We start from the raw sequence: 26897 nt of genomic DNA, 5'->3' as shown, positions 1-26897 counted from the left end.
GTACTTTATTTATTTATTTATTTATTTATTATAAAAAAGATAAGTATATATGAAATATATTTAAAGACACTGGGTGACATAATCTTATGCTCTTGTGGGCAAAACATAGCAGTGAATTGTAGTTTATTCATCTCATGATGTACACTTGCAATCAATTTATTTTGCTTACAGGAGACTTGACAAAGATTTACAGTACAATTACAATGGCTTTTATACTAATAAATAACAATATAACAGTAAGATGTATTTATATATTTACAGTGGGATATGTAACAAGATGTATCATATCAGCGCACACTCCGCTGCAGAGTGAAAATCTCATTCTAAGATGTATCTAGCTCAAATTAAGATTTTGCCCTGCATGAATTCATCCACTGAGTAATAGCATTTCAGTATCAGTATTACAGCTTTTTGTTTTCTGTAGAACTAAATTCATCACCATTAACTTTTGACTAGTATATTGACTAGTCCCCATGTATTCATAGTCAGAAACTGCAAAGCATATAACTCTTTTGATTTGACAACCGTATCATATTGTCTTAACTTGTCTCCAATACTCAGCACCTTCTTATTGTTGAAGTTTTTCACCAAATTATAAGCTCAGTCCAGTTTACAGATCCTAAGACTGATCATTTCTTGTTCTGAGCAATTCTGTTGGGTTACCTCAACTTAAATTTTCTTTACAAGATTAATCTATCCTTGGTTTAAAACCATCCCTTCTGGCCCGCCATTGATGTTTGCTACATATTTTGTTTTTTCAAAGGGGACCTATAATCTGGCTATCTCTGTCAATCGCTCAGTCTTTATGTTTGCTGAGTTAACATTCTTGGCAAAAATGGCTAGGTCATCCACAAAGATCAAGCAGTCATCTTACACCCCTTTCAGTTTGGTCCCTAGTCTGCTCCATTCTCCTCCATTCAGTACATTTCTCCATTCTCTAATGACTTTTTCCAAGGCACAGATAAACAATAGTGGAGAGATTCCATTGCATTGTCTGATCCAGTTTTGCATTTCAAAGGGCTCCGAGATCTTCCTATGAATTTCACTTCGATACAGTGTTAGTTAGAGTCTTCTTAATCAGATTTATTGATATGTTATCCACTCGAGATTCTTCCAGAACACGGATGATGACTCTCAGTCAACTGAGTCATATGTTTTTTTTAAATCAATGAATACAACCACATAGTCATACCTACCAGTCATCTCATTCCTGATGATGCTTTCCAGATTGAAAACCTGTTCTGTGCAAGAACATCCTTTTCTGAATCTGGTCTGGTATTCACCAGTATGTTCATGATATGATCTTAAACTCTGTTCTGGACTGCTTTGGAGAGGATATTGTATAGAACAGATAGTAATAAAATATACCTGTAATTGTTTTATCTTTTTTGTCTCCCTTTTTGTGGAGTGGGTGGATTAGTGCCAACTGCCACTCATCTCTCCGTATATCCTCAAAGTATGTTCAGAGTATCTTCTTTTGGAGGTTCAGAGTATCATCTTTTGTAGTTTCAGGAGCTTTGCTGCAATTGAGTCCTCCCCAGGTGCTTCATTATTCAGCTCAACATTACACTTTACAGGTAGTGAAAATATGTGAAGCTGTGCTTGGTTTGGCTGGTATGCCAGCATCTGTGAATTGTAGAACAATCATCAGCACCTATAAGATTTAGAAAGCATAAGAGAAACACATTACCTATCCAATAAGCTAGTAGTGTGAAACATGCATAATCCATTAGTCAAATTGAAACAAAAATTTTATTTAGTTTAAAGCTGTGTTAACTGTTTTCTCATTCTTTTGTAATGATAACATCTAGCTAATATCACAAATTAATATACATTTTACTAGGTTTGTTCATTCTGTGATATTAATTTACAGGTAGTATTGTGGCAACACTGAGGCTAGTTGACACAGATGTCCAGAAAGTGAGTGTAGTTTTGCCAACACTGGTTGAAATGCTGAGAACTGGTGGACTAAAAATTAATGGAACCAATGGTGCTCCCTTAAGTATACCACCTCAGAACATCACAATCATCCAGCAGACAATGGAACCACCTGGTGTGTAACTTTTTTCATCACTGATAAATATTAATTTTCTTGTAGTTGTTCATCTACAATTCCCCTCTACCACTTTCTTCTTGTGGTTGTTGCCTTTCATAGTAACTTAACTAAATTCTTTACATTTTATTTGAACTTTTTCATTATCTCTTTATTTATTATTTATATAACAGGCTAATTTGATACTATATGTACTTAGATTTATAATAAGTCTGCTCTTGAGATGATAGGTTCCATGCAGTATAAATTTATGTAATTCATTTGGGTACAGTTTTAATTATCAAGCCACAACAATTTTTAGGTGTACCTCAGTTAGTAAAAATGGGACTCTTGTAGGATGACTTTGTTGTCTATCTGTCTGTCTGTCGGTCTGACTGTTGAGACCCCTTTGTCTCAAGAATTGGCAGTGGAAATAACTTAAACTTCTAAGTCAATGCAATCAAAAGATATGGGGTATATAGATCAAATATTGTGATACTTGCAAACTCACTCATCAAACCCTATAGATGAACTATCTATAAATAAGTTAGCCTGATGATTGAGCAATAAACCACATACCTGCAAACTGAGAGGTCATGGGATTGTATCTTGGTCAGACCATGGACTTTTCAGTCTTTATTTTAACTTAGCCTTCACCTCCCAATGATATGAGGAGTCAACAGAAACAATAGTGGTTCAGGTTCCATATTAAATGGTAGGTATCCTTGCCCAGTTGGGTAACTGTGGTAGGTTATATTTGGGGTAGGTTACAGACACACAAGTTGCTGAAGTGGTATCCAGTAGAAAGACTTGCACCAGGCTGTTAAGTCACGGGTGATTATTATTATTATTATTATTATTATTATTATTATCTATATATATAATTAAATTGGTGCTGAAACCTCAGAGTATGAATCCTTCTCACGCTTGTCTGGTTTTTTGTGAACTCCTTAGGGTGACAGCAAGTACAGATGTTCAAAGCTCAATAATTTTTGCACTGTTGATGTGGCTTGAAAACTGAGAACATTCTCTCCTTCTTTGCCAGCATGAAAGAATTAGAGGACATGTTCACTTATAAACAATTTATTTTTAATCATAAAACTCTTCTATGGGATATTCAATTCTGTGAATCCAAGAGCTGCTGCATGTTGAAAATAGTGTGGATGATAACATTAACTTCATGTTTTGAATGTGCCTCTAATACAACTGAAAATAAAATTGATCTGTACAGATAAATAGCACACTGATTTCAAAATTCCCACATTTTTCTGCTTACCTCATTTTTATGTATTTTAAATGTTATTCTGTAGCGTAGTCATAAAAGTTCATAATCACCTAACAAGATGAGAGGTGACATGTAGAATGAAAAGATGTATATAGTTTATATAGTTAAGATAAGACTGATAAATTAAGATGTAAAATATTTTATACTTTACTACTAATTTACTTTCTGTAACAGAATTTGGCATAAAATGACAATCTAGTGAACCATAATGATGTACATTATGTTATTTTATTGTTTTGATTGTAAAGCTTTTTGAATAGAATTGCCAGTTTGGCTATACAGTAGCAATCTTACAATAGAAGTAAAAGAAAGTTCATTACTAGCACTACATCAAGAAATTCAGAAAAAACGGATGACAGAAGTATAATAAAAGGCCAGTATACCTCATTCTGCTGTGCGGCAGTAAGTCATAACATGTAAAAATAACATGAGTCAAAATGCCACTTTATGCCAGTTATATTTCTGATGTAAATCTATCCCAGAGGTCATTGGTGCATGCACAACATATAGATAATTATACAAAGTAACTGAAACTAAGTTTGTTTAAAAGTAAAGTTCTTAGAAATATTTGCAATTGTATATGAGAAAGCAATCATATGAAAAAGGTATTTGCCTTCCAACAGTTTAAAACTGGCCATAATTTAAAAATATGTTAAAAAAATAAAAAATTTTAGATCATTCTGAAATTAAATATATTGTGATGGCTGTAAACTTAGTCTCATAAAGGCAGAAGATGGAATAAACTTTGAGAAAATGCATATTGTCCTATTCCCTCATATTCCAGTTCATATTTTGATTAAAATAATAATTAATAAAAATAAAAATAAAACAGGAACAGACATAAAGTAATGAAAAACAGTAACTTATAGGAGTAACTTACAAGAGTAGCATAAATAACAGACAACATAATTTATAGTGCGAAGGTAGTGAAGGGCAGCTAGTTACTACACTACTGGCCATTAAAATTGCTACACCACAAAGATTGTGTGCTACAGACGTGAAATTTAACCGACAGGAAGAAGATGCTGTGATATGCAAATGATTAGCTTTTCAGATCATTCACACAAGGTTGGTGACACCTACAATGTGCTGACAACGAGGAAAGTTTCCAACTGATTTCTCATACACAAACATCAGATGACCAGTGTTGCCTGGTGAAACATTGTTGTGATGCCTCGTGTAAGGAGGAGAAATGCGTACCATCACGTTTCCGACTTTGATAAAGGTCAGATTATAGCCTATTGTGATTGCAGTTTATCGTATCGCGACATTGCTGTCCGTGTTGGTCGAGATCAAATGACTGTTAGCAGAATATGGAATCGGTAGGTTCAGGAGGGTACTATGGAACACCATGCTGTATCCCAGTGGCCTCATATCACTAGCAGTCAAGATAACAGGCATTTTATCTGCATTGCTGTAACATATCATGCAGCCACGTCTTGATCCTTGAGTCAACAGATGGGGATGTTTGCAAGACAACAACCATCTGCACGAACAGTTCAATGACATTTGCAGCAGCATGGACTATCAGCTCGGAGACTATGGCTGCGGTTACCCTTGGCGCTCCATCACAGACAGGAGCGCCTGCGATGGTGTACTCAGTGATGAACCTGGGTGCACGAAAGGCAAAACGTCATTTTTTTGGATGAATCCAGGTTCTGTTTACAGCACCGTGGTGGTTGCATCTGTGTATGGCAACATCATGATGAACGCACATTGGAAGCTCGTATTCGTCATCGCCGTACTGGCTTATCACCCGGCGTGATTGTATGGAGTGCCATTGGTTACATGCCTCAGTCACCTCTTGCTCGTATTGACAGCACTTTGAACAGTGGACGTTACATTTCAGATGTGTTACGACCCATGGCTCTACCCTTCATTCGATCCCTGCAAAACCCTACATTTCAGCAGGATAATGCATGACCGCATGTTGCAGGTCCTGTATGGGCCTTTCTGGATACAGAAAATGTTTGATTTTTGCCCTGGCCAGCACATTCTCCAGATCTCTTGTCAATTGAAAACGTCTGCCCAGTGGCGGCCGAACAACTGGTTCATCACAATACACCAGTCACTACTCTGGATGAACTGTGGTATTGTGTTGAAGCTGCATGGGCAGCTGTACCTGTACACGCCATCCAAACTCTGTTTGACTCAATGCCCAGGAGTAACAAGGCCGTTATTAAGGCCAGAGGTGGTTGTTCTGGGTACTGATTTCTCAGGATCTATGCACCCAAATTGCGTGAAAATGTAATCACATGTCAGTTCTAGTATAATATATTTGTCCAATGAATACCCGTTTATCATCTGCATTTCTTCTTGCAGTAGCAATTTTAATGGCCAGTAGTGTAGGAACTAAAATGTAAGGAAATAACTTCTTCAAAGACATTGAAGTAAAAGTTTTGAAGATACTTTGCTCATTAAGAACAAAATCAGGATGCTATCTCTTACTAGCAGATTTAAGTTCCTCCAGAATGTTGAAGTATCTATTTTTGGAAGCAGTGTGCAAAATCCTTAAATTTCTAAATCTGTGAAGAACTTATTTCCTGACATTTGAGTTCCTAGTGGAAGTGTTCTTGTGTACCATCAAAGGCTTTCAGAGGTTAATAGTGGTGTCTTCATCTACACAGCTTTGTGGATGCTCAGTACATGGGGCAGGGTGCTGCTCACTGCAGCATCATCCACTATCTTCAATATCACAACAATAATTGTAGATGCATTTTTTTATTATTATTATTATTTTGTATGGCATAGAAATGCAGTGTCTATAATGTTGTTGTCCCACACCTGGTAACACCCTCTCCAGGTATGACGTACACAAAGGTAAAACTTAGATGCTAGTAAGTTTGTTGAATATTTTTTAGGTGTAATGTTTAAATGTGGTAATACTGTTGATGGTTCTTTATGGAATGATCTCTTCTTATGTTTTAGACAGAAGGAGCTATGTAGTAGTTCATGTCAGATAATTTTTATTCATGCAGTCACAGAAGCTTAGCCTTTTTGGTAACTCTCACAAATTCTAGCTGATTGCTGATTTAGAACCTCATTTAGGCAATTTTTATGTGATACTGTGTAATAAAAGCCTGATGTTTTGATAGTAATGAAGAAAATTAAGGACTTGATAGTATTTCCCTTTCTCAAAATGATGTGATAACTGACACTTCATCATTTCACAATGTACAAAATTTCTCTTACTCTCCTATTAATATTTTACATGTTTGATTTTATTCATTGATATCACTCTGCAAAACTTCATATTTACTTTTCTTGAGTGGTATTTTGTTGCCATCTCCATAATAATAGTGGCTCCTCATCCACATTCTATTTGCATCATTGATCTTCACTGTGAGATGTCTGTATTATAGTAAAAATTATATTTACAATATTTATGAAAGTGGAGAAAATTAAACTGGCCCAGAAAATTAGTCGGACAGGAAATAACTTATCCTAGTTAGTGAAGTTGAGAATTGCTCTTCAAAGGAGATACAGTACCCAGAATGTGAGATGTACATAACCGCCCTACTTAGTCGTATTTTATATTAAATTTCAGTTACTCCCATGTGTGGGTTTTTTTGAATACACATGACACTTCAACCTACCCCATGGCTAATCAGGCTGTCTTGGAGATTTTGCTGCCTATGCTGAAGGTCCTCTCCCCACCAAACACATCATGAATTCAAGTTCTCACACTCATTGTGTCTGTCCCAGTCCCTAATTATCTAATTGATATTTACGTCATGATGACACAAAGTACCAGAACACTTTTTGGACCAGTTTTATTATGGCTGGCATTTACATTTTTGTGATGAAACACACATTATCAACATCCATGGTTTGACTACTACTGATATGTAAAAATCATATTTTCATTTTTTCTTTAAAATATATGTATATGCTCAAGTCTTGTCCTAAGCTCATTTTTGTTCATTTATTTGTTATTTCAGTGCATGTATGACAGTGTGCTAAAATATGTCAACTGCTGTCTTGCAGAGGAACAATATGCAGTTGTGTATGCTGTTAGTGGGACAGTGGTTGTAACCTCAGCAGCTGTTGTCACAGCCATAGCAACTGCCATATTTGTGAGAAGACGCACAGAAAAGAAACACATGCAGATGGCACAGGTAAAATTTAATTTGTGTCATATGGCTTACACTGCAACAGCTGATTTACAGATTCATACGGCATTATTTAATGTCATAGATTTTTATGAAATTGAAATTTCTAGTTGTTTACAAAGTTCATATAAGACATGAACATTAGCTATTTGTAGCAACTATATGTCATATTGGTAGTAAAGTGTTTATACTGTATATGTTTTTCAGTTTTGAAATCCTGTTGTTGTTTTTGTTGTTGTTGTTGTTGTTGTGGTCTTCAGTCCTGAGGCTTGTTTGATGCAGCTCTCCATGCTACTCTATCCTGTGCAAGCTTCTTCATCACCCAGTACCTACTGCCGCCTACATCCTTCTGAATCTGCTTAGTGTATTCATCTCTTGGTCTCCCTCTTCGATTTTTACTCTCCACACTGCCCTCCAATACTAAACTGGTGATCCCTTGATGCCTCAGAACATGTCCTACCAACCGCTCCCTTCTTCTGGTCAAGTTGTGCCACAAACTTCTCTTCTCCCCAATCCTATTCAATACTTCCTCATTAGTTATATGATCTACCCATCTAATCTTCAGCATTCTTCTGTAGCACCACATTTCGAAAGGTTCTATTCTCTTCGTGTCCAAACTATTTATCGTCCATGTTTCACTTCCGTACATGGCTACACTCCATACAAATACTTTCAGAAATGACTTCCTGACACTTAAATCTATACTCGATGTTAACAAATTTCTCTTCTTCAGAAACTCTTTCCTTTCCATTGCCAGTCTACATTTTATATCCTCTCTACTTCAACCATCATCAGTTATTTTGCTCCCCAAGTAGCAAAACTCCTTTACTACTTTAAGTATCTCATTCCCTAATATAATTCCCTCAGCATCACCCAACTTAATTTGACTACATTCCATTATTGTCGTTTTGATTTTGTTGATGTTCATCTTATACCCTCCTTTCAAGACACTGTCCATTCCGTTCAACTGCTCTTCCAAGTCCTTTGCTGTTTCTGACAGAATTACAATGCCATCAGTGAACCTCAAAGTTTTTATTTCTTCTCCATGGAGTTTAATACCTACTCCAAACTTTTCTTTTGTTTCCTTTACTGCTTGCTCAATATACAGATTGAATAACATTGGGGATAGGCTACAACCCTGTCTCACTCCCTTCCCAACCATTGCTTCTCTTTCATATCGCTCGCCTCTTATAACTGCCATCTGCTTTCTGTACAAATTGTAAATAGCCTTTCATTCCCTGTTTTTAACCCCTGCCACCTTCAGGATTGGAAAGAGAGTATTCCAATCAACATTGTCAAAAGCTCTCTCTAAGTCTACAAATGCTAGAAATGTAGGTTTGCCTTTCCTTAATTTTTCTTCTAAGATAAGACGTAGGGTCAGTATTGCCTCACGTGTTCCAATATTTCTGCGGAATCCAAACTGATCTTCCCTGAGGTCAGCTTCTATCAGTTTTTTCATTCGTCTGTAAAGAATTCGCATTAGTATTTTGCAGCTGTGACTTATTAAACTGATTGTTCGGTAATTTTCACATCTGTCAACACCTGCTTTCTTTGGGATTGGAATAATTATATTCTTCATCAAGTCTGAGGGTATTTCCCTGTCTCATACATCTTGCTCACCAGATGGTAGAGTTTGTCAGGACTGGCTCTCCCAAGGCTGTCAGTAGTTCTAATGGAATGTTGTCCACTCCGGGGGCCTTGTTTCGACTCAGGTCTTTCAGTGCTCTGTCAAACTCTTCACGCAGTATCATATCTCCTATTTCATCTTCATCTACATACTCTTTCATTTCCATAATATTGTCTTCAAGTACATCGCCCTTGTATAGACCCTCTATATACTCCTTCCACCTTTCTGCTTTCCCTTCTTTGCTTAGAACTGGGTTTCCATCAAAGCTCTTGATATTCATGCAAGTGGTTCTCTTTCCTCCAATGGTATCTTTAATTTTCCTATAGGCAGTATCTATCTTACCTCTAGTGACATAAGCCTCTACATCCTTACATTTGTCCTCCAGCCATCCTTGCTTACCCATTTTGCACTTCCTGTCGATCTCATTTTTGAGACGATTGTATCCCTTTTTGCCTGCTTCATTTACTGCATTTTTATATTTTCTCCTTTCATCAATTAAATTTAATATTTCTTCTGTTACCCAAGGGTTTCTACCAGCCCTTGTCTTTTTACCTATTTGATCCTCTGGTGCCTTCACTATTTCATCCCTCAAAGCTACCCATTCTTCTTCTACTGTATTTCTTTCCCCCATTCTGGTCAATTGTTCCCTTATGCTCTCCCTGAAACCCTGTACAACCTCTGCTTCTTCCAGTTTATCCTGGTCCCATCTCCTTAAATTCCCACCTTTTTGCAGTTTCTTCAGTTTTAATCTACAGGTCATAAGCAATAGATTGTGGTCAGAGTCTACATCTGCCCCTGGTAATGTCTTACAATTTATAACCTGGTTCCTAAATCTCTGTCTTACCATTATATAATCTATCTGATACCTTCTGATATCTACCTGATATCCTGTAGAATAGTAAATTATTCAAAAGTATCTTTTGAATGTTCCTACCCTGCACTATTTTTCAAGATAATCATCTACATTCTGTGAATGTGTTTGCATATTTTGTTTAGAAAAAGCTTTTTTCTTGTCCTAAATGTTACAGTGGGCTTAAGGTGCAAATTGCTGAGGCATTAACCCAAATACAGGGTCAAAATTTCAATAGCACAAATATTGAATCAGTGTAACTGTGTTCATTATGTATTACCACACTCACCACCTCGTGCAACTTTAAAGAATTGCAGTGCTTCCTCTGAAAGAATTATTATTATTTTAAATCAATTCCATGAAAGGTTATTTTGCATCTGCTAAACAACCTTTGTAGGAAAGGAGTCCTTTTCCTAAACTGTCAACATGCTTCTACTTAATACGAGTCTCTGGCAAAGATACTGGCCATCAAAGGACCTCCATCTACAAATGTGACAAGTAACAGATACTTCCAGAATATGCCGTGCATTCTGTTACTTTCATGTGGTCATGCACTACATGTCCAGACATTACACATGAGGCTGAATACCTTATCCACATCTTCAAGAACAACATGTAAAATGAGATTATGAACAACTACTACGAGGTGATGTGTACAGTATTTCTCAATACATATTGAATGACAGCAGTCAACTGCCACATTGCATCAGGAATAATTCATGATCAGCAGTTGAGAATGATTTCCACTTCCACCATATTACATTTCTGATAGTAACCTGTCATCTGACATTGCATTTCGGCAAAGATAGTAGTACAGATGCATATCTTCAGCAGCCATTGTCATGACTGAGTGACAGAAAACACTGTTTGCCAGCAAGATAATAACACGTATAGTATCACGTTACACCAAAATAACCATCTGCAGTCATCAACCTTACCAGAAGACAAGAATCCATGAGCTGTTTGGCAATTCCTTTTATATGGCTGTTCATCAAGTCCAGGACTCACTCCAAAAGGATATCCAATGCTCTGAATATTCATCACATTATCAGCTACTGGCTGAGTGCTGTGAGAACAACTACTTCAAACCAGTCTCACCTCTGCATCATCTGTAGGTTGTGAGGATGACACTAGTAAGCTGATGTCTGTCAGCATGCCACCACAAAAACACCTGCTGCCACAAAGATCTAACATAATCATGTGTATGTATGCCCATGTATCATAAACAAGAATGAAGCCTCTGGTAACTTAGTTTCACAATTATGAAGCTAATTTAGACAGGTTTGTACAATTGAAAATTGAAGCAGAGATCATACAAACCACTATTCACAGCATTTGAATAAGGCAGTTCAATCCACTGTCAAAATATTCTGTGTTAAATTAGAAGTATCTACCCAACCGGAGAAACACAGATCATTTTAATTTTTCATATGCCCATTTCAGAGCACTGATCTTTTTAATTGCTGTTTATTTATTGCCTGTATAAGCCTTTCGAAATAGCATATTTTGTGCAACCTTTAAATTTATTTGAACTGGATTTTTTTTTGTTAACATCTTTAACTAATGCATTTCTATCATTCTGTTATTGCACTCAACCATCACTACATTAAGTGTAGCCAGCCACTGTGGCCGAGTAGTTCTAGGCACTTCAGTCTGGAACCGCACTGCTGCTACAGTTGCAGGTTTGAATCCTGCCTCGGGAATGGATGTGTGTGATGTCTTTAGGTTAGTTAGGTTTAAGTAGTTTTAAATCTAGGGGACTGATGACCTCAGATGTTAAGTCCCATAGTGCTCAGAGCCATTTGTACCATACATTGAATATGTTTGTTATGTTCATGCTGTAGTCTTATTGTAGTTATTTGATTTTCTTATTACCTGTATCAAGTGTCCTCAGTTCACACCAATCCCTGTACTTCAAGCCATTTTTACTGATTTACACTGTCAGGCAGTGCATTCTCTGACATTACGAGCTGTTTTCTAGTTTCTGTTCACAATTCATCTTATTTTTACTTCTTGTGCTCTAGTATCGTGTCCCTTTATGAAACGTGTTACCCTTATGGTAACTGTTCATCCATGTAAAGTTTAAATATGTTCGGGATAACGTTGAAGAGAAAACACATTATTGTTTGAAATTAATCTTAACTTGTGGTATATACACCACAAAAGACTACTTATCTACCATGCCCACCATTCAGAATGCAACTTTCCTCTGCCTATCAGTTTATTAATAGTAGTCTTCAACTGTAATCCTCTGGAGGGACTTTAGAGAGTGCTATCAACTGAAGACACTTAAACATGCACAGAAAATAATTTTTCTTAAATAGGATGGATTAGGATATGCTGCATCTTCCATTCCAGCATTACCACCTGAGTTTTGAACTGAGAATGACATTAGTGAATCTACCTACTATTTAGACAACCATAGTTTATTGTTATCATTTCCTTAGTGAGAAGGTATGAGCGATGTGATAGAGGATAAGGCCTTGGCCTGCAAAATTATGGTGTATGTCACATAGTGGACAGTGCTGAGGCTCATGACCTAGTTATCACCAAGACATACTTCAAGATAAGACTGACACATATCCCTATGCCAGTAAATGTCATGCTACTCAGATCACTTACTGGTTGGTTTCACAGTGATATCTGAAGATGGTGACAAGTATCATAGCAATTTTATATGACAGTGTTGCCCCAAAACCACTTAGTTCCAGACAACCCATATAACTTAAGATTGGTCAGGAGGAAATCAGACGATGGAGAAGGGATTCTCAGCAGACCACATTTATGACAGCTTTCTCAATTAACCCTGATGAATCAATGGAAGACGTATGAAAAGTTACTGCAAAAAGATACATCAGACCAGATCAGTAACTCTGACAAAAACAATCAAAAAATATATTGCTAAACAAACCTGATAGCAGAATGTTGAAAACCAGCAGGTGACCAAGGAAAAAAGATACTCTTTAAGACTTGATGGTATATTCCTTGATACTTTCAGTGATATTGAATCCAAAAATTAGCAGCAGAAAGAGCAGTGGATGCTGAAAAAAGTCTGACATTGTCAGGATCTGTACAATCATTTTGATCTGGTGTCAGGAAGAAACGACATTTATTGCCTTGGGATGTTACAGAACTGCTCAACCCAGGGAACAGGGCTTGTCATGTGAATCAAGGGAGCCAACAATAAACAGTGATGAGATCAAACAAGCCATGTTTGTGACATGCATGTGACATGCCGTAGGATCATTAGTTCCCGGGTGTGATGTGATGGGTGCTGTAGTTTTTTTCATTTGGGCGAATGTAGTGGCATGGGAAATGAGGACATGAATGAGGCTCACCAGTGATATTGTAGGATCTGCAACAGAGATAGGAAAATACTGGAACAGGAAGGGAAAATTGCAGGTCTTCAAGCTGACTTAGACAAGGCAAGGAAGGATCTGGACAGTTTAAAGAGGGAGAAGGGTGAACAAAGCTGGGAAGTGGCAACAGGTAATAGGGGGAACAGGCAAAGGAGAGCATCAGACAGCTTTGTCATAAAACTTGAAAATAGATTTGACCTGTTGACTCAGTCAGAATTGGATGAGCTTCATGTAGCTGAAGCTGTAGAAAGGACACAACAAGCTTTCAAGGACTTGAAAAAAGTAGGGAAATTTGTTAAGAGAAAGAAATTTCTGTTGTTAGGTAGAGGTGTTGGCCAACTACTGCAGGAAAATCTAGGTCCAGAGTACCAGGTCACAAACTTTTTCAAGCCTAGTGCAGATCTGGGTCAGGTAACAGTGGATGTAGGTTCTTTATGCAAGGATTTCACAAAGGAGCATGCCGTGGTTATAGTGGGTGGTCCAGAAAATAGCATTGACAGAGACACTGAATATTCCATAGAGAGTGACCTGGTGAAGATAGCATCAGCAACTAAGCATATGAGTGTGGGATTTGTGTCTGTGGTGAGACACCATGATCAGCCTCATTTGAACTCTTCCATCGGGAAGGTGAACTTGGAGTTGGAGTGGCTGCTTAGGACGGATATAGGGTCCAATATTGGTTTGATTCCTGTGGATGCTATCGATAGGTGGGACTACACTAGGCACGGCCTTCACCTCAATAGGAAAAGGAAGGGAAAACTGTCTGAGTTTATTGCAGAAAACTTAAGGGGGGACACTGTCACAAGTGGTAAAATACCAGTGGTCACAGGTGTCAGAGGGATGCCTTTTTTAGGATAGGGAAGGGGGAAAGAAAACGGGTGTTAAGAGAGATTGGCAGACACGCTCAGTTTGAGAAAACAGATGAACAGGTGTCAGATTTTAGCATACAGTCTCCATTTAAACAATTTTTAACAGAAAGTAATCAGAAACTGCCAGTTCATCTTTGGCAAAGCAGTTATAATGCCATTAGTGTGCAGTATCAGTTATCTTTATTACACTAGAACATTCAGGGACTCAGAAATAAAGTTGACGAACTACTCATTTGTATTGATGAAATGAATTCATCTAACCAAATTGACATAATCTGTCTCTCTGAACATCAAGTGACCACTGGTATGGATATGTTAGACATTTCAGGATTTAAGCTAGCTTCCTACTTCTGCAGAGTAGATATGGATGGAGGAGGAGTTGCCACACTTATTAAAAACTGCCATAAATTCTAGAACATTGACATTAATAAATTCTGTTTAGAGCAGCATCTAGAAGCATGTGCAACAGAAGTAGTGTTCCATAACAGATCCTATATAACAGTAACTATTTACTGAGCAACTGCAGGAAATTATAATCTATTCAAAAATCATCTAGAAGCTCTTTTGGGTTATTTAACAGGAAGAAACAAAGAAATTTTGATTGCTGGTGGCTTTAATACAGATTTTCTAATGCAATCTTCCAGTAAACATTTACTGCAGTTAGAAATGTTGTCTTTCAATCTAACACTGTAAACTTTCCAACTAGGATCACTAAATCCTCAGGGACAGCCAATGATAACATTTTATAGACATATCAAAGGAACAAAATAATATCATAAAACCTGTAATAAATGGACTACCAGATCATGACATGCTGCTCCTTGTTTTAGATGTAAATTCTAAGCAGATTATCAAGACAGCTAAATCTGAGTACAGGAGAGTAGTCAATCAACCAAAAATTGGGTGTTTTAGAAAATTGCTCAAAGATATGAACTGGAAAGACGTTTATAGTGCTCATGACGTGAATGAAAAATATAACACATTCATGAACAATGTCAGTACCATGTGTGAAAACTGTTTTCCACTAAAGGTTACTCAAATTAAACAGAAGTCTATTATAAAACCATGGATTACACAAGGAATAAAGCTTTCTTGTAAAAGGAAAATGCCTCTGTCGACCAAGAATGGCTCCAATGCTGATGATTTAGCTAAATACAAGGAATACTGTAAAATATTTGAAAAAGTAATTCAGACATCTAAACAAATACACCATGAGAAGAAGATAGCAATGTCAGGGAACAAAATAAAAACAATACGGGATATAGTGAAAGAGGAGACTGGTAGAACCAGAAAGGAACAGGAGCAAATAGCATTAAGGGTAGATGACACATTAGTAACCAATGGTCATAGTGTGGAAAAACTATTTAACAAGTACTTTATATCCATTACTGATACAATGGGATCAGTAAATAATGCCCTTCAAAATCTGAAACTAGGCTTTACAAATAGCTTCAGGTACATGAATATGTCACTCACTTCACCAAAAGAAATAACTTCCTTAATAAAATCTTTAAAAACAAAGCATTCTAGTGGTTATGATGAAATATCAACAAAGTTAATTCAGGCATGTTCTTGTGAGTTTAGTACAATTCTAAGTTACATGTGTAACCAGTCAATTATAACAGGGATTTTTCCCAAGAGGCTAAAATATGCAGATGTTAAGCCTCTATTCAAGAAAGGGGATAAAAAGATACCATCAAACTACAGAATGATTTCACTTTTGCCAGCATTCTCAAAAATTTTAGAAAAAGTAATGTACAGGCAACTTCTCAACCATCTGACCACAAATAACATATTATCAAGAACACAGTTTGGATTTTTGAGGGATTCTGGTATCGAGAAGGCTATTTACACCTACAGCAAAAATGTACTTAATTTATTAAATAACACATTACAAGCAGCAGGTATTTTCTGTGATTTGTCAAAGGCATTATTGTGTGGACCACAACATCCTTTTAAATAAATCAGAATTCTATGGTGTCACGGGCAGTGTTGCAAAATGGTTCAAATCATACCTCACAAACAGGAAACAAAGGGTGCCAGTGCAAGGGACTAGTGAATTAAGTCATCATCAGAATGGGAAGAAATTATATGTGGTGTCCCACAAGGATCCATCTTAGGGTCATTGCTTTTCCTTGAGTACATTAATGATCCCTCATCAGTTGCACTGCCAGAAGTAGAGTTGATTTTGTTTGAAGATGACACAAGTATTGCAATAAATAGTATGTCGAGTGTAGTTCTAGAAAGATCTGCTAATGATATTTTCATGGATATTAATAAATGGTTTAAAGCTAACACACTGAGATTAAACTTCGAAAAGGCTCACTATATGCAATTCAGGACCTGTAAGCATCTGCATAAAGTATGAAGAAGAGCAGATAGAAGAGGTTGACAGTCTTAAATTCCTGGGATTACAACATGATAATAAATTCAGTTCGGAGGAGCACACCACAAAAATGCAGAAACGCCTTAACAAATCTGTATTTGCAATTTGAGTGTTAGCTGAGATAGTGAACATAAAAATGAAAAAGCTTGCATACTTTGCCTACTTTCTGTGGTGTCACCGCCAGACACCACACTTGCTAGGTGGTAGCCTTTAAATTGGCCGCGGTCCGGTAGTAGACGCCAGATCTGCGTGTCGCCCCTATCAGTGATTGTAGACCGAGCACCGCCACAAGGCAGGTCTAGAGAGACTTCCTAGCACTTGCCCCAGTTGTACAACCAACTTTGCTAGCGATGGTTCACTGACAAAATATGCTCTCATTTGCCGAGACGATAGTTAGCATAGCCATCATCTACGTTATTTGCTACGACCTAGCAAGGCGCCATTATCAGTTACTATTGATATTGTCAATCATGTACTGTCAAGAGCGACGTTCATCATTAATGGATTAAAGTTAAGTATTCCACCAGTTACGTCCGTTTTTCTAAATTCTAATTTCCTCGACCTGTTCCAGACCTCACGCCAGCCTGCGTGAGCTAAAATGCATGCCTTTTGGTCTCCTCTAGTAACACGGTGTTGGCTCTCCTGCCAACCACAACACTTTCATTTCATAATGTTATATGGTATAATATTTTGGGGTAACTCTTCAAGTCAAACAAAAGTTTTCAGAGTCCAAAAGCTTGAAATACATATTATTTGTGGAGTAAACTCATGGATGTCCTGTAGAAACCTCTTCAAAGAACTGGGTATACTAACTACTGCCTCACAGTATATTTACTCCTTAATGAAATTTGTCCTAAATAATATATGTCTTTTTCCAACAAACAGTTCAGTTCATACATACAATACCAGGAACAAAAATGATCTGCACAAGGACTTAAAAGCACTTACTTTAGTTAGGGGTCCACTCTCAGGAACACTCATCTTCAATAATTTGCCAGCAAATGTAAAAAATTTAGTTACAAATAAAGATCAGTTTAAAAGGATCCTGAAAGACTTACTAGTGGCCAACTCCTTCTACTCCATTGACAAATTTTTTTAATGGAAACAAATGATGTATTGTATATGTTCATACTACTGGTATTGTTATTTCAGCTTTAAAAAAAATAAAAATTAACATGTGCCACATCCACAAGGATCTCCTCAGCATGGATCTATGTAACGAAAAACTAATCTAATCTATTCTCCAGTGATGATCAGACTATTTTGCTGATGTCAGCAACAAAAAATTTGCATCTCCACCAATCACACATTCTGGTTCCATCTCTGGATCATGTTCTTAATTACAGCTGAGGAAGTTGTGATTGCCATCAGGAAATGAAAAATGGTTAAGTAGCTCACTCAGATGATGTAACTGTGGAAATCTGGTTAAAGTCTCTGATGTCTGTTTCAGAATTCCTTGCCACACTTTTCAACCAGAAAACTACTGAAAACAAACTTTCTTGCACATGGACAATTATTACAACAGTTCCAGTCTCATAGGGTACAGGAGATGTGAGTGACTTCTCAACTTAGTATCCTGTTTGAGTTCTCTACCACACACTGATAATATTTGAATGCGTGCTGGACAGTAGGGTCAGAGGGATAGTCACAGTAACATCCACAGGATCTGGATCCATTAAGGTCCACAGCATTATCTATGCCATCCATACCACATATCTATTGATAGCAAAGCTTAGGGAGAAATAGGAGTGTGTACACACTGCATTTCTGGACATAGAAAATGCATTAAATGAAACTCACATGACCTCACTGGCAAACTCTTCATTGTCATGAAGTTCTGGAGGTCTTTGTGAGCCAGGTACAGCTTCGGTATTGTAATACCACTTGTGTGGTCCTGAGCCCAGCTGGAATTATTGCACCTTTTGTTATCACTTCTGGTGTTCAGCAAGTCTCTGCCCTATCACCACCATTACGCACCCTCTGAATGAATAGAACAGTGGCTGACTTACAAACCCCACATTCTTGTACACTTCGTTATGTGGATGATGTGACCCTAGCCCAACAAACATGCCTTGAACTCCAGCATGAGGTATAAACTTGAAGGAACAGGCTGGCTGAGAATCAGCTGTGCCTTAATACCCCAAAGACTGAATACCTGGAATGTGGCACCCAAATTAATGGTACTATCAGAATCAATTACCAAAACTTGCAGCAGCCCATGCATTTTAAATACATGGATCCATTGTGACTTCAAACTATAATGTCACTTCTGATATCAGACTGAGGATAAACTCAGTCTGACTCAAATGGATACGAGTTACAAGAGTCCTCTGTGATAAAAAGGATTTCCTGACATCTGTAGGTAAAAATTTAAAAGACCACAGTCTGACCAACAGCCATTCAATGTGCAGAGTGCAATCCAAATGTGGAAAAGCATGAGGCAAGTATTTGCAGAGTGGAGGTAAATATTATTTGATGGACTTTCAGAATGACTCAAAATAACCAAATGAGCTTGTTGGGCGAAGATTTAGCATCATTCCAGCTATCGATTAAGTGAGGGGAGCTCATAGCCACTGACATGGTCAAGTAATCAGACTGAAGGACAACTCTGTTGCAAACCCAGTCACCAAATGTTTCCAGGTGGCATTTGAACACATGGTAACAAAGCAGGCAACTAAGAATAGAAAGTTCAACAACAAGACATTTGTTTTAAACCCAAAAATAATAATAACAGAGTAAAATGGAAGGGATACACCAACACAGCAGATGTCCTGTATGTGTGACACATGCTAAGAAAGAGTTTACTATTATGTGGTGTGCTACTGTGTAGAAACAACTACATTTAAATAATCATTGAAATTACATAACTGAACATGAAATGTGATGAACTCAATGAACCATAAAAGAACAAAGACTGTGAGTGGATTTTCCAGTTATTTCATGTTTTGCAAAAAAAAATTACTATTGAAGAAAAATATCCTTATGTTATTAATGCCTTATTCATGTTATTTCTTTTTAAAAAATTCATATGACATAGATGCTGATTTCTCCTCTCCCTCTCTTCATTTGTCAGATAACAATTGAAATTGTTGTGATTTTCAGTCCATAGTCTGGTTTGATGCAGCTTTTCAAGCTAGTCTATCCTGTGCCATCTTATTCATCTCTGAGTAACTACAGCAATATACTTCTACTTGAACCTGGTTACTGTTTTCATCCCTTGGTCTCCCTCTACAACTTTTAGTCCCCACTCTTTCCTCAGTACCAAACTGAATATTCCTGATGGTTCAAAACATATCCTACAAACCAGTCACTTTTTTTAGCAAAGTTGTGCTATAAATTTCTTTTCTCCCCAATTCAAACCATTATCTCCTTAGTAGTTATGCTCTCTACCCGTCTAATCTATGGCATTCTTCTGCAGCACCACATTTCGAAAACTTCATTCTCTTTTTGTCTGAACTGCTTGTTGTTGTTGTTTCTGTTCCATGCCAGGCTACACTCTAAACAAATACCTTCAGAGAAGACTTTCTGACACTGAAATTGACATTAGATGCTGATAAATCCTTTTTTCAGAAATTCTTTCCTTGCTACAACCAGTCTGCATTTTATATTCTCTCTACTTTGGGTATCATCAGGTATTTCACTGCCCAAATAATAAATCTCATCAACTACATTTAATATCTCATTTGCTAGTCTAATTCCCACAGCATCACATAATTTAACTTGACTAAATTCCATTTCTCTTATTTTACTTTTGTTGATGCTCATCTTATAATCTCTTTTCAGTATACTTTCTATTTTGTTCAAATGCTTTTCCAATTTCTTTGCTGACTCTGACAGAATTACAATGTCATCAGCAGACCCCCTAGTTTTAATATCTTCTCTCTAAATTTTATTTCCTTTTCCAGATTTATTCATTTTTCCTTTATGGTTGCTCATAGCACAGATTGAATAACACTGGGGGTAGGCTACAACCTGTGTCATTTTTCCCAACTGCTTGCCTTTTACATCTTTGACTGTTATAACAGCAGTCTGGTTTCTATACAAGCTGTATATAACCTTTCACTTTCTGAATTTTATTCCTGTTACCTTCAGAATTTCAAAGAGTGTATTCCACTCAACATTGTCAAAAGCTTTATGCAGGTCTACAAATCCTGTAAATGTAGGTTTGCCTTTCTTTAACCTGTCTTGAAAGATAAGATGTCAGGTCAGTACTGTCTTGCATGGTCTTACATTTCTCTGAAGACCAAAATTATCTTCCCTGAGGTTGGCTTCAGTAAACTATTCATATCAGTATTATGCAACCATGACTTATTAAACTAATACTTCAGTAGTATTAACACCTGTCAGTACCTGCTTTCTGTGGAATTTTTACAGTCTGAGGCTATTTTGTCTGTCTCATACATCTTGCACACCAGATGGAATAGTTTTGTTATGGCTGACTTTTCTAAGTGTCTCAATAGTTCTGAAGGAATGCTGTCTCTTTGTGGGGCCTTGTTTTGACTAAGGTCTTTCAGTTATCATCTGCATCCTCTACTTTATTTATAATGTTGTGTTAAAGTCCATTTTCCTTGTAGATTGACTCTATCTACTTCTTCCACTTTTCAGTTTTCTCTTCTTTGCTTATTACTGGCTTGCCATCTGAGATCTTGATATTCATACTGTTGCTTGTCTTTTCCCTTTCCTGTCTTTTCACTTTCCTATGTGTGATACCTCTTTTTCCCCAAGCTGTAGATGCCACAAACTGAATTTGTCCACTAGCCTTTGCTGATTAGCCCTATTTCACTTTCTGCCAGTCTCATTTTTAGATGCATATATTCCCTTTTCCCTGCTTCATTTTTATAATTTCCCTTTTTGTCAATTAAATTCAATATCATCTGCGATATCTGTGGGTTTGTACTTGGCCTTGTCTGTTTACTTACATGTTCATCTGCTGCCTTACTTTTTCATCACTGAAAGCTACTATTCATCCACTACTGTACACTCTGCTCTTGTTTCAGCGAAAATGTACCTAATGCTCTCTCTGAAACTCTCAATAACATCTGGTTCTTTCAATTTATTCAAGTCTCATCTCCTCAATTTCCAACCTTTTTGCAATTTCTTAAGTTTTAATCTAAAGTTTGTAATCTCTTCCACATACTCCACATCAACCCCTGGAAATGTCTTATAATTTAAAATCTTATTTCATAATCTCTGTCTTACTATTATCTAATCAATCTGAAACCTTCTGTTGGTTTCAGATCTCTTCCACATATACAACCTACTTACATTAATCTTAAACAAACGTATAGCAATGATTTAATTATGTTGTGTGCAAAATTCTATCAGGCAGGTTCCTCTTTTATTTTTTTCCTCCCTCCCATCCCCCCCCCCTCCCCAAAAAAAAAAAAAAAAAAAAAAAAAAAAAAAAAAAAAAAAAAAAAAATCTGTATTTCCCTGCTACTTTTCCTTCTCTTAATTTTCTTACAATTGATATAGTTACCACAAAATAGTTATAACATTAAAACATAAAGTTTTAGTAGATTAAACAATTTTAAAGAAATGGAAGAAAAAGATGATTACGAGGTGCATTCAAGGTCTAAGGCCTCCAATTTTTTTCCTCCAGACTGGAAAGAGATAGAAACATGCGCATTGTTTTAAAATGAGGCCGCCTTCATTGTCAATACATCCCAGAGATGGCAACACCGCACAGCGGATGGAATTTTACTGCCAGCTGCAAGAATGAGAACTGTTTTAAATACTTAAAATGGCGACGTTTTCCTTACTGGAACAGCGTGTAATCATTCGTTTTCTGAATTTGTGTGGTGTGAAACCAATTGAAATTCGACAGTTGAAGGAGACATGTGGTGATGGGTTTATGAATGTGTCAAAAGTGCATTCATGGGTGCGACAGTTTAATGAGGGCAGAACATCATGTGACAACAAACCAAAACAACCTCAGGCTGCCCGTGTGGCATGTTGCCAAGCAATGTTGACACGCAACAACAGCATGAATGGAACTTTCTTTTCGTCGGTTGTGACAATGGATGAGATGTGGATGCTATTTTTCAATCCAGAAACAAAGCGCCAGTCAGCTCAATGGAAGCACACAGATTCACTGCCACCAAAAAAATTTCGGGTAACCGCCAGTGCTGAAAAAATGATGGTGTCCATGTTCTGGGACAGCGAGGGCGTAATCCTTACCCATTGCATTCCAAAGGGCACTACAGTAACAGGTGTGTCCTACAAAAATGTTTTGAAGAACAAATTCCTTCCTGCACTGCAACAAAAACATCCGGGAAGAGATGCGCGTGTGCTGTTTCACCAAGACAACGCACCCGAACATCGAGCTAATGTTATGCAACAGTTTCTTCGTGATAACAACTTTGAAGTGATACCTCATGCTCCCTACTCACCTGACCTGGCTCCTAGTGACTTTTGGCTTCTTCCAACAATGAAAGACACTCTCCATGGCCACACATTCACCAGCCGTGCTGCTATTGCCTCAGCGATTTTCCAGTGGTCAAAAGAGACTCCTAAAGAAGCCTTCACCGCTGCCATGGAATCATGGCGTCAGCGCTGTGAAAAATGTGTATGTCTGCAGGGCGATTACATCGAGAAGTGATGCCAGTTTCATCGATTTCGGATGAGTAGTTAATTAGAAAAAAAATCGGAGGCCTTAGAACTTGAATGCACCTCGTAAAATTATTGATCAATTCTATACTTCTGGTTTCATCTTCATGAAATTAGTTTGACTGCTCTTGTGTGTTCATTTATTACATACCACACTGATCCATTTCATGGTTAACTTGGCCTATTGTAGTCCCAGTCTTGAGATTTTCTAATCTCCATTTAATGAAGAGAACCTCTCACCAACTGGATCCACTGCTGATTCTCTTCAACTCATATGAAATATTTTTCACTAAAGGTGTTAGTTTTTTATTATGTTTTGGCACACAGAAGGATCATAGCATATCTTCCAACAGGGGATAAGTATTCTGGTACTGCGAAAGAGTTGAGTAGAGTGTGGAATGGCATTTTCTTGTCTTTATTGGTGAGAGTATGTTCTTTCTGTACACAAGTGATGGAGCAGTTGAACAGCCTACTCCTGAGCGCATTCACCCATGACACACAGCTCCTATCCCAGGCTTCATGGTGTTCAGTTACAATTCACAGTCAAATTTGGTGTTTCTGCAGAGTAAAGTAACCAGTGTCATTTACATTGCACGGGTTGTTATTCCCATGTATGCATTGGGTGGGGGGGTTGTCAATTACAATTCACAGTCAAATTTGTTCAACAGGAACATGATGTGCTTTTTCAGCAGGACAATGAATGTCCTCATACAGCCGCTACAATGCAACATGCTCTTAGTGGCATATGATTGTTCTGGCCAGCAAGAATGCTAGATCTCTCACCAACTAAACATATATGGGATGTGAAGAAGTCAAAACTTACTCATTCTCCTGCGAGAAATATTGCTGAACAGCAACACAAGGCACAAGATGCTCAGGACAGTCTACCACAGGTTACTGTTTGGTACCTTTACAATCATTTGCATGCAGGGAGACATATCTGTGTTTCCACCAAAGGGGGTTGTATTTTGTATTTATGCAACTGTTTGGGCAACCTTCAGTGTAATGTGTGTTTCATTTGGACTGAATTTGTTATCATATACTCCTACAATGATGAACTACATGTCATGTCACTCGTGAATTAAATGAGCTTGTCCTTTGTTGCACTTTTTTCTGACAGTATAGATCTGTGTTTACCAAAACAAGTGGCTGCCATCTCTGTTCCACTTTGGATGACATATTATCAAAGCTTCCACAGGAGTGTTGTCTGGTCATTGCACAGTCACTCCTCTGTCACCCTCATTCTCACTTTTGAGCACAGCAGTTGGCCTTCTGTTGCAATTGTATGAGATGAATGGTACTATGTGAAATAGGTATACAATAGCATCTGATGGTAGAGTGCGCACAGAATAACACGACTGCTAAATGCACAATCAGTAAGCCAAGCTTGGGGAGAGAGGTAATGGTGGCGGTTGCTGGCAGACACTGTAGAGTAAATGCCAAGCACAGGAGGGGAAGTGCTGTTCTAAACTGAAGCCTACACTCATATTTTCTATAAATATTAAGTGGCACCCCTCTATGCCCATACTTACATCATAACCATTCAAAAAGGTCTACTGTCACCTCTGGTTTGGGTAGTATTTAAAAAGAATTCAAATGAAAAACTAATGAAAGCCTCTCCTCTACTACCAGATTTTATAAACTGTGCAGTTAGGAATTATCCTTATAACACATTCTCTGCTCCCAAAATTATCCCAGCCTCCATCTATGGTAACCTACTGTGCCCACATCCTCCACCCAATGGTTTCCACACCCTCAGTCCATTACCTCATTGTGTGTCGCCCTCTGTCAACACACCCACCCATCCTTCCCCTTCTCCGCTCCTCTCCTTTTCTGCTCCCCATTTCTACTCCCTCCCTTCTCAGCTGCCCACCCCACAGCCTCACAATACTGTGCCTCTTGGCAATCATGTCATTCTTCCATCTAATCCCTGCACAATCTATGAGTCAGCACTCTTCTCTCACCCACCCATACCCAGCTACACTTTCCCCTACCCCCTGTATTTCTGCTTTCATTCATGTAAGAGTTGCATTCCATTGTGAGGTGTCAGAGATGGGTGAGGTGTGATTCCTTGTGTGATTGAATATGTGTGTGTTTCCTATTCTGAAGAACAGTTTGGCCAAAAGCTAAATGTTCAATAGACCTTTTGTTGTAGCTGTCTGCAACTAGACATGTCATCTTTACAGTGAGTAGCAATCTATCATTTTCCTCATATTGTTGATATTACAACATGTAGTTTCCATTTTTCTTGGAATATATCATGTTATTCCTTTTTCAATTATTGTTTTAGGTGTCCTAAATACTTTCTGCATTGCTCTAAACACAACCATACCCAAATTTGCACACTTCGAGTACTCTGAAGTATCTCTGCACCTGAGAGAGAAAGTACAGATCACTAATCTTTATTTTATATTTCACATCACATTCTAGGATAGTGTTGGTGCATGATGTCTTTGATGCAGACACAAAAGAAATGAGTTAAATCCTAGGGCTATCGTGGCCTTCCATTGTGAATCCTTTCACAATAAAAAAAAATTTATTTAAAGTATACCTGGTCACCAACGAAAATATGGGAGACACTTATCTCGTTGCAACTCCATTAACAACTGTATTGTTAGGGAAACACCTTCTAACAACTCTTGTCACTGCAGATTGAGAAATTCAGAGTACTGTTCACTTCGTAATTGTCCTTCAAAAAATAATGCCCAACAACTTTGTCATCAATAAATCCACAGTAGGTGTTCATGCTGGTGTTCATGCTGCAGGTATTCTGGTTGTTTTGCTGGAGCAGCCAGAGGAAATTTTCTTCTGACCAATTGTGAGCATTGTGGATAATTGCAGCATTGTTCTTCAAAGTGGCTTCATCAGTCTACTGTATAACACCTCTGGAGTCTACCATGTAGAATATTGCAATTGGTACTTTAGTTCATTTTTGTGTCCCATGCTGTTTTTCATGTAGAGAGAGGTGGATTAAGATTTATTGCAGCAAGAATGTGAGCATTTTTAGAGTCCCTATCACATTTCTGACTTATATGAATATAGATGTGAATTGTTTTGATGAATTCTCAGAAAATGAGCCAAATAAAATCTTTGTTTCACAAAGACATTTCAACAGATGTCCTACTGATGCTTATCATATTCTAGAAACGTGTCTCAACTCAGTTGGATGCTATAATTTCTCCATTTTGGGTCAAAATTGCAGCAGATCAAAACAATGCTCAAAAAATCTCAGGCAAGCTGCCAGTCATCATCAACTACAGTACACTGTTCTTCAACTGGGTGCATGCCAGCCATTTTCAGGTGGCCCATCAAGTCATCATTAGCTCATCTGAAGATAACTGGTGGGTGACCACTTGAAATATTGTGTATTGTAGTTAATGACAACTAGCAGCAAGTCGGAAATTTCTTTGATTATTCAGTTCACTGCAAAAATTTTATTTTAAAGTTCACAAAGACACAAGAAAACTGGTGGGAAACTGAAACCTTGGTATAAGGTCCTGTGTACAAAAAGTTAGGACGGAATCTACACTAGGAACAATGTGGAAGATCCTCTCACACCTTTACAATTTTGGTTTATACAAAAAGACTGTTAGAACATTGTACATTTGAGCACTGGCACCACCTCATCTCTGTGGTCTCCAAAAATTATGCAGCAAGGAAGTACGACTATAACTGACCATGGATACCATAAATTCTCTGATCTATAGCCTGAGGAAACTTCTACTGAAGCTGCTGAAGTCACTGGTGGAATACTGTACCCAGCAAATC

The 26897-nt window shown here is 37.6% G+C and overlaps 1 protein-coding gene across 1 annotated transcript in view; it reads left to right on the top strand.

Moving 5' to 3' along the window:
• The window catches only part of LOC126278850 (uncharacterized), a 445668-nt gene that overhangs the window by 377048 nt on the left and 41723 nt on the right, over window positions 1–26897 (top strand). Inside the window, exons 31-32 of the mRNA XM_049979125.1 lie at window positions 1874–2053; window positions 7305–7435. Coding sequence (XP_049835082.1) covers window positions 1874–2053; window positions 7305–7435 — 311 coding nt within the window. The remainder of the gene's footprint in view (window positions 1–1873; window positions 2054–7304; window positions 7436–26897) is intronic.

The sequence above is a fragment of the Schistocerca gregaria genome, chromosome 6, assembly GCF_023897955.1.
Source record: "Schistocerca gregaria isolate iqSchGreg1 chromosome 6, iqSchGreg1.2, whole genome shotgun sequence".
NCBI lineage: Eukaryota > Metazoa > Arthropoda > Insecta > Orthoptera > Acrididae > Schistocerca > Schistocerca gregaria.
The sequence above is the reverse complement of the archived record's forward strand: the minus strand, read 5'-3'. Positions and strand labels throughout refer to the sequence as shown.